This window comes from Telopea speciosissima, chromosome 9 (genome assembly GCF_018873765.1).
Source record: "Telopea speciosissima isolate NSW1024214 ecotype Mountain lineage chromosome 9, Tspe_v1, whole genome shotgun sequence".
Taxonomy (NCBI): Eukaryota; Viridiplantae; Streptophyta; class Magnoliopsida; order Proteales; family Proteaceae; genus Telopea; species Telopea speciosissima.
The window spans coordinates 61,959,369-61,968,802 of NC_057924.1; the positions used below are offsets into that span (position 1 = coordinate 61,959,369).

Consider the following 9,434-nt stretch of genomic DNA (forward strand, 5'->3'; position numbering starts at 1 on the left):
ATCTGTATTGGAATTGATAGTGAGGAGCAGGAGCAATGTGCTTAATGTAGAATAGCTAGGCTGCAACCAATTCTACAGGAGGATCGTAAACTCTTCAATGAAGAACAGCATCCACAGGGTATTTTAAGGCTTTCTTCATTCAGAAACTATGGTAGCGTGAAACCTTCTATTGAATTAATGAATCCCAGCTGTAGTGTGGAACCTCGGTTGATCTCAGATTTGAATGGAAATAAAAACCAGAATAAAAGGCAAAGAAGAAAATAGAAAGTAGTGAAGATGGATAGGATTGGATTGAGTATCCCACTCTCTCCCGGGTGTCTCACCCACGGCCCCTCACCGTACCTGTCTCTCACAGGAGCTGTCTCTCACAGCCATTAATGGCTTTAACCAAGCTCATTCTTTTTTCTCAAACTCGACTTGGCTGTTTATCAGCCTATTCCTTTATTATAATTCCAATTGATTGAATCCTAGGTTCTTCTAGAAATATCTGAGACAAAATCCAATTAAAATAAAACTCCTATTTCTAATCTAGAAAATAACTACATTGATAAACTTCTAAAACCCCACGCAAGGCAGCAACCTTCTTGGATTCAAAGTACTCCACGCAAACTGTCATGGGCCTACCAAATCTGGTAGATAAATAAAGAAAATAATCCTAAATTATCTCACTCTAATTACATCAAATAACTGAATAATATCCTAATTAAAAACCGATCTAAAACAGCTGTAGGGCTCCATGTATTGGCAATTGAGTCTTCAATTTGCATTCACTAGCTAGCTGGCTGTGGGGCCCTTTTAATCACGAAATCTCCTCCCAATAGAGCTGAACGATCTCATAAATTAACAAATGAATTATAAGACTAACATCAGTGTTGTAGATAGACTGTAAAGTACTGTTGGGCTCCAACTTGGCAACTACTTGCTTCACTGCTTCAATAAGAGTAGTATTCAACCCAAGCCTATGACTATATTGGTACTTGGAGTTTGAATAGTATGCTGAAAATTCACATGTAGATATTGCCAATGCATGTGTAATTAGTAATATATCCTTCAAATTATAAGATGTAATGTGAATTAGTTACATAAAAAAAATTACTCACCAACCTTATGCAGTGGATGCATAAGTTGAAGTTCCCTGCGATCCTTGATAATCTTGATGAAGTGCTTGCTACCTCGTGGATTCGCATTCTACACGCTTCCTTCATCAAGTCTATATTTGCATACAAATGGTGGTCCCCTTGAGAGCGGAGTCCACTATATGCAGAACCTTGATTACTAGGTCCAAAATTTTCACCACTTTATTCAGCTTTGTCCAGAATTCATCAGGTGGAAATAAAATGGTAGCCTGTTCTTCCTTCCCACCTTGGTATTGAACCCCCTCCATTCAAACCACTCCTCACAAACAAACATAGATCTGAGTCGGGACTTCTTCGTCTCAAAGCTCTTGAGGGCAATGTAGTTTGTGACGAATCTAGGTATGCCCGGCCTCACCAAGTCATCCTCACACTTATCCCTCAGAAGGTTTAGTGCATACCCATGGTTGTATACAAAATTGGTGACTTGTCTTGCCATATCCACCACACCTTGTACCAATTTTATCTTCCCCATATCCTTCAGCATGAATTCTATACAATGGGCTGCAGAAGGTGTCCAAAAGAGTCGATACTTACTGTTATGCATCAACTGCTCACCGGCCTTCTTGAAGTAGCTTCCGTTGGCCGTTACAACCTGGACATCGTTCTCTACTCCTACATCTGTTACCACCTCCTTCAACAACTTGTATATTTTGCATTCTTTTTATCCTTGGATGCATCTACAGATTTGAGGAATATTATCCTCCATCACAATACACCATAAAGTTGACGATGGACTTTCTTGTAGGACCAGTCCAACCATTACACATGATAGTCATCCCATAGCTTTCCCATATCCCCCTCATTTCAGCAACATACTCCTCAAGCTCACTCTTCTGTTGGGGCGAATAAACATTCATTATCTCATATGGGGTGGGCCCCTTATAACCTGAGCCAGCCTCAACAATCGCATCTATCATTGTCTGATAATAGGGGCCTTGTGTTGTGTTTGCTGGGATGGTATTGTATAACATCCACTTAGCTATAGATTCTTTCACAACCCCCTTCTGATTTTTCCATGCTTTCTTTATCTTAGGTTGCTTGCTGCCTTTCTTCTTGCAGACACCAGGATCCTGTTGTAGTGTGGAGTCAACTCATGGTGGTACTATTGGAGGTGGTGGAGGCAGAGCTGCACTTGTACTCTGTGATCTCTTGAAAGGATTAGGCAACCTAAGTTGCCTATCCACCTGCTCTAGAGGTATCGGCTCCTCCACTACCACCTGCTCAGTCTATCTTGATCCTCATGATAAGTGGCTTTGCTCCTCACCTGTCTGTGCCCGCCAAATATCCCTAGCCTCTTCCTCAATCTATATATCATCAGGCACATAGATAGTCACCACTGTCATCATCATCATCATCATCATCATCATCATCACTATCATCATAGCCCCCACTGTACTCCTCACTGCATCCTCATGTTCTATCCTTGTCTTCTCCTTCTGAGCCTTCCTCTTAGTCCCTCCCCTTATGTGCTCACTTATGGTCCTAGCTACCTCAACAGGGACCATATGACATGAGACCACATCAGGAGCATTCCCAGCCAAATGTTGTTTGAGTCTAGTGGCCCTACCTCCCAAAAACCTCTTGTGATAGTGTTTCCACTATGTTTTTCTTTTATCTCCATCAATTGCCACTTCGTGCAACAATGCAATGTCATCCCTGGGGCGCCTGGGTGGCCTCTGCTCCCCTTGCCTTTGCTCTCCCTACCTGTGTTGTCTTTCACAGTCCGCCATAATTTGACTTGTTTATTGTTGCATGAATAAAACAAATCATTAATAGCTGAAGCACATCAATTAAAATTTTAAGAGTTGGAGACAATTGAAACGAGTATATAGCTATTTAGTGTTTTTCCCTAACCATTATATTTTTCTCATTTTTGAAAACAATTTTTAAAATGTTTTTCAAATCAATATTGGCCTAATAGATTAACACAATAAAACTGAAATGATACACCATAATATGCCTCTAATGTACTTCAAAAACATGTAGAAATTACTTTCATATATTTTCATTAATTTTCAAACCAAAATCTCATATTTTCCCCTTTTTTTTTTGAAAATTTTAGATATTTTTCTTGATTTCAGAAAATAAAAATAATTAATTATTGATCCCCATTCAATTTACTTAACCCCTATTTTTTTTTACATTTTTGTTTTAGGAAAATCAAATTTTTTAGAAGCAGAAAAAAATAAAAATAATATATATAGAGAAAAATTCGATACCGTGAGTTTGTATATCGGCCTCCGGTGTCTGACATACAATAAATTCATCACTAACCAACATGTATTGATCATATGCTTTTCAAAAAAATCCATTTTTGGGGAAGGGGTTTTACCTGAAACAGTGGAGCAAGCTTCAATGATGTGCTAGGAAGCTTCAATGATCTTTCCCAAGTGATTCCGGTGTTGATGCGGTGAAAAATCGAAGAAGAAACTCAAAATCTCGAAAAACCAGCTTAAAATGGCGAAATGGGACTTCTAGAGAGCTCTCGGTCGAAGTTTCGATCGAGAGTCATGAGATATGATCCTTTTATACCTAGCTTTTGTAGCATCCGGCTGAAATTTTGGCGAGATGTTACAAACAGTCGAAATTTCGGCCGAAACTTTGTATTTTTTCAAGTCGACAAAGCATTTAGTCTCGGACCCACCGAAATTTCTGAAATTTTGGTGTAATTTTGCCGAGATTTGGAATTATGCTGATAATGTGCTGGGAATAGCTGCTTGATATAGTAGGAAATAGGATAGAATATATCTCTTTAAATAACTGATCGATCTCCTTTTTAATTCTGGAAGTAAATGCACTTCAATTCTGGGAGTAAATCCACTTTAATTCTGCTGGACGATAAAGGGGGATGAACCTGGATAGATTCTTGCTCCATCGAATCAACCAAGAACCAGGCCACATCAGTGATCAGACCAGGCCGTCTCCCACAGCAATTCTGGACTGGTTTTTGGACCTTGTTCCTTCGGCTACACCTGTGCTGGACAAGAATATAGTGTAACTGTCAAGGCCAAGGAGAAGATTTCCTTTGGGCTTCTGTCTGTAGTGTGTTTCCTGATATATCCATATCTGACATTAGAAGAGGCTAGGGGTCATTTTTTCTGTAGTTTCTAGTTTTCTTGTTGAATAGCCTCTGTCTTTGGGGCCTTGTAAAGTACATTAGGCTTTTTAATTAAATTTTTGTCTGACTTCTCAAAAAAAAGAAAGAAAGATGAACAACATTTTTTAATGCTTTATGGGTGAATGAAGGGAATAAGTTAAGATTAGTCTCTAAATTTGCTGCTGACTCAGTATTTTAAATTTATAATCGGAGGGCCTAATGTTGTTTGTGAAATCTGATTATTTATCACTTAGTATTTCATTATTTTCTAACAACCTATGAAGGGAAGTATGAAACAAGTTTGAGCTCATATTGGCACTGGATAAATCATGGACTGGGAGAGATGAGAGCTAGTAGGCCTAGGACCATCCTTAGAAGATGGTGGCACACTAGCATTTGCAGATCCTCGCCAGGAAAAAAGGTCCCCCTTTTAGTTGCCTTTGTTTTAGATGGCAGGCCAACCAAATTGTAACCTATTAACTCTGTATATGGTGTTTGTTATTTTTTTTTGTTTGGGTGGGGAAGAGCATGAAAGGGTTAGCACACCCTTTGCTTTGGAAAGGGGGATTTTTAAAATGAGAGGCTTGTTATTTGGACTCCCCATGGTTGGTGTAAAGGTGTTGGTTCAACCGCTGAGCTATATTGGAATTTTAGGATATTTTCAAAAAAGTGCATTCAGAAAAGCTGTTTTTACACTTAAAACTTAGGACCAGTTGTTGTATAAAGTGAAATAGTCACCAAGAGGACTTTGGGTAATTGTAATTGGAAGGGAAAGATGGGCTCCCTGTGCCAAATGATTTTTTGGAAAGTATAATTCCCTTTATGCTGCCTTTATATCTTTGAATTCAAAAATTTCATGGAACTGTGTGTGACTTGTGTATTATGAGGCCAGATCTGCCCACATCATGACAATTGGTTTTTTATCTGACCAGTTCAACTCCTACAACCTATAGAAGTTCCAACCTCCACCTGAATTCATGGGTGCAAGAATTGCATCACCCTCTTTGGAGGAAATAGGATACTTTGTTTGAAGCTTGCTTTTATCACAGCAAATTTTTTTTAAGAATGTCTAATAAAGAAGTCAATAGGATAGGATTTGGAATAGAGATGACTCCTACGATAGCTGCTCTGTTTGAGTGGTGGCTATCTCTGCTTTGGTAATTCGAAGCTAGACTCAGTTTCTTCCATGAAATGGTTTGAATTTTCATGATTCCGGAATTCCAGATGAAGAGGTGATCTTAAGTATTTTAATTAGATGGGCTGACCTTCTGGCTAGTACTCCTCATTTCTTAGTCTGTTAAACTTTGGACTGATTATTGTTCATGCAACCTGGAAAATAAAGTTGCTCAAGGATTGGAGGTTAGGAATGGTCGTCCTGTTCTGACATCCCTCAAAAGCCATGAAGAGAAGCACATGTGTGGTTGCTGGGTGAAGTTATGGTCTGTGGCTTTTGGGAATGTGTATATGAGAATATGAAAATAAATTTTTTCTGTGTTTTACCACCATGGACACCAATAGCTGTCATGATAATGAGAATGTACCAGGAAATGAATTTGGTTTGAGCTTAACTGATTCTTTATGATACTTGCATGTCTGCCAGGTCATATTCTCAATCTACATTTATTATCGATTCCTGTCACTTTGTACACCACTTTGTTAGACACTACAATCACATACAAAGACAGATTAGTAAGGGTCTGTTTGATAATGTTCTTCTGGAGTATTTCTGTGTTTTTTATGTTCCTTTGGAACAGTATGATGACAGAAACATGTTTGGTAATCTGGTTTGTTTCTCTGTTCTTTAGTAATGAACCAGGCATTTGGAACACTATTTTTTGAGAGAGATTAACAAAATTAAATTTGTTCTGTGTTCCAGCAATGCAATTGAAGGGGGGGGGGACTTCCAATCTCTCTCTCCCCGCCCCTGTCCTCTGCAACCCCCCGTCTCTCTCATCTCCTCCTCTCCATCTCTCTCATCTCCCCCCTCTCCCCATCTCTCATCTCCCCCACCCTTGCGCCAGCTCACCCCCAAGCTTTGAACTGCCCCACCCCATGTCCGCCGAGGCCTTGAGTAGGTCTTCAAACTCAAACGGTCAAATGCTTTTGAAGAACACCACCTTACTTCAATCTATCGCCATTTGTTCTATCACAATCCCCACAATGGCACCGGTTCGGAGCTCCTTACTCTAGCTGATCCTCAGGTCCCGTTGAGGTGGTTGCCATCAACAATGGAGAACTTAAAACGTTGGTATTGGTGTACTTGAAACATTGATGAGAAGCTGAATACACATGAAGATGGATAGCAGGTTAAAGAAACGGAGGAGAATATTGTTGGTGGCATCGCTTAGCCATTATTTCTTTAAGTTGAATCACCTCGCATCTCAGCTGGGTCTGCCATTTCCTCGCTCTTCCTTTCCTCTTCTGCCTATGTTCCACCACTTGTCGGCATCTCCCCCTGTAAGCAGCAAAGAGAGAGAACCTCCTTGTCTCTCTGTTCACATTCGCTGCCCAAAAGATGTTGCTGTGAGCTTCTCTTTCATTCCAGCTCGTACCTTCTTTTTTCCATTGGAAGAAGTAAGAACTTTCCTCTGTTTCAGGATTTGTCGTCTGCAAGTGTTTTTGGTTTGGGTTGGGAACTCAATATTTGGAGATTTCACCTGGAAAAGTAAAGGGGGCGTTGCTTTAATGCTTCGGAAAGAGCGCTCTTGAAAGATGTGTGTTTCTAAATGAATATAAGAAGAGTCATGGATTCATTGGTTTACTGGTTGTAACCTAAGGATTGCATAATTTATTCGAGGATGGGAGGGAGAGGGAGATGACCCTGCCTGCTCAGCAGCGGACGCTGTGCCATGAGGAAGTGCAGGCTCCGTCACCTGATGTCCAGTTGTTGAGGAGGTTGTCGTGGGTGTTGGTCTGTTCAACAGTGTAGAAGAAGGCAAGGAAGAAGGTGAGAAGAGGATACAGAAGAGGAGGAAAGAGAGAAGTGTTCTTTGTTACTAAACACATTACTAACTTGCAGAAATGCATCTCAAGAAACAAAAAAGAAAAATCTGACTCAGAAATATTCCTATGGAACAGAAACGTTATCAAGCAGACTCTATAGAGAGACCATAACTTCACAGATATAGAATGGTGTTGTTTTTACTGATACCTATTGTGAAGTAAGGACTTTCTAAAAGTATTATTCTTCTGTGGCAATCTCATAAATGGCTAGCACTCTCAAAGCAACTTAGGTTCAGGTTATGATATTTCATTCTCTGGATACATTGTGGGCAAATAAGTTTGGGATTGATCTAACAAAATCCCGGATTAAGATGAATGCGATTTTTGTATTCATTTGCTTATTCCAGGACCTACAATCCCACTGGAGTCTGATGTGGTTAACCTAATACTATTGATTGTAAAGAGTGTTTGGTAATGGTTATTTGTTCACTTGTATGGAATAACAGACATTATTGTTAGAGGTTTTTCTGAAGGACACTGCTACTGCTTATTCCAGCCTTAGAATATTTATTTTTAAATATAATATCTGCCACCTTTGAGAGCACAATACTAGGAAATGTCTGGGATGAAAACTAGAAACTAAGTCTTTTGATAGTTCTGTAAATTTAATCATTTTTGTAACAGAAAGAGGCGGTACAAGTCTTTTGGCCAAGTCCTTAGTTTTTAGGAATATTGATAGCAATATGGTACTCAAGGAATCGAAATGCTTGCCAAGAATAAGTAGGAATTTTCTATATGCTGGTTGGTTTGCTTCATGTTAGATCAAACTCAACAGAACCAATTGTCAGTGCCTAGGGTTCAGGATCTGCCAGCCAGACTTCAAATTTCTCTGCACTATGTTTAGTTACTAGTAGATCTTCTAAATATTAATATTTATTCAACAGGCTCATGCCATTTCTTTGGTCCTGTTTCTTGCCTCTTGAAAGACTTGGTCAAAGGGAACTAAGTTGAACAAGGCAAAGGAGACTCCTACATATTGGCATGGATCAATCTGAAGAGCAGCAGCAACAGCAGCCAGCGATAGGATCAAGTTCAGCTCAATTGTCCTACTCTACCCCCTACCAAACTGGAGCTATGGTGGTGTCAGGGGCCCCTGCAGTAGCAGTCACTTCAACCCAGACGGCAGCTGGCTTCTCTGCTTACCAGCAGGCTCAGCAGTTCCAGCAACAACAGCAGCAGCAACAACAGCAGCAGCTTCATGTTTTCTGGACCAACCAGATCCAAGAGATTGAGCAAACAGCTGACTTCAAGAACCACAGCCTCCCGCTTGCGAGGATCAAGAAAATAATGAAGGCTGATGAGGATGTCCGTATGATATCGGCTGAGGCTCCAGTTGTATTTGCAAAAGCCTGCGAGATGTTCATCTTGGAATTGACATTGCGGTCATGGATCCATACGGAGGAGAACAAGCGACGGACACTGCAGAAGAATGACATTGCTGCTGCCATTACAAGGACCGACATATTTGACTTCCTTGTTGATATAGTCCCAAGGGACGAGTTGAAGGAGGAAGGACTTGGGATTCCTCGGGTTCCTACAATTGGTGCCCCTGCAGATTCTATCCCATACTACTATGTGCCTCCACCTCACCAAGTGGGAGCTCCAGCAGCAGCAGCGCTTTATGCTTCTCAGCCTCGCCCATCTGTGCCCTATGTGCCTAGCATCCCATGGCCTAATCCTCCTCAGCAGCAACAAACTCAACAATCTCAACAGCAGCATACCAATGCCTGATAGCGGCTGAGGTAAGGGCTGTTTCAAAGTTTTGCCCATGCTGTGAATGTGTCAGACAAGTAATAGAGATTGTATTTTATAACATATGTACAAGGGTTGTGGTAGGTTTTAGTGGTGCATATGATGTCTTAGTTATGGTATATCAATGTGTCATAGTAGCCGGATTTAGTATTTGCATTAGTAATAGTTGGTTTCATGTCAAGATCTTAGTTACAACATCTACTAGAGAGACTATTTGTGGCATGTCTAGATGCATAATTTTAATTTGAGGGAATTTAGGATTGCTTGGAGAATGCTTCAATAATTATTGCTTTAAATGAGGGAGGCCAATTCAAACTTATACTTGAAAGCCTTATAGTGAATGGCTTAGATTTGTACATGTATTATCGATCCAAAAGCTAAAGAATTCTCTAGGACTAGCTCTAGAATCATCATTGCTACTCTTTCAAAATTTAGTCTCGCTTCTA

At 40.2% G+C, this 9,434-nt stretch overlaps 1 protein-coding gene across 1 annotated transcript; it reads left to right on the forward strand.

The window, feature by feature from the left end:
• The first annotated feature begins 7,977 nt into the window (after positions 1-7,977).
• LOC122640940 (nuclear transcription factor Y subunit C-2-like) lies at positions 7,978-9,189 on the forward strand. Its single transcript, XM_043834236.1, has one exon. It carries the CDS (start codon positions 8,218-8,220, stop codon positions 8,965-8,967), a length of 750 nt encoding a protein of 249 aa, XP_043690171.1. The 5' UTR covers positions 7,978-8,217; the 3' UTR covers positions 8,968-9,189.
• The last annotated feature ends 245 nt before the right edge of the window (positions 9,190-9,434 follow it).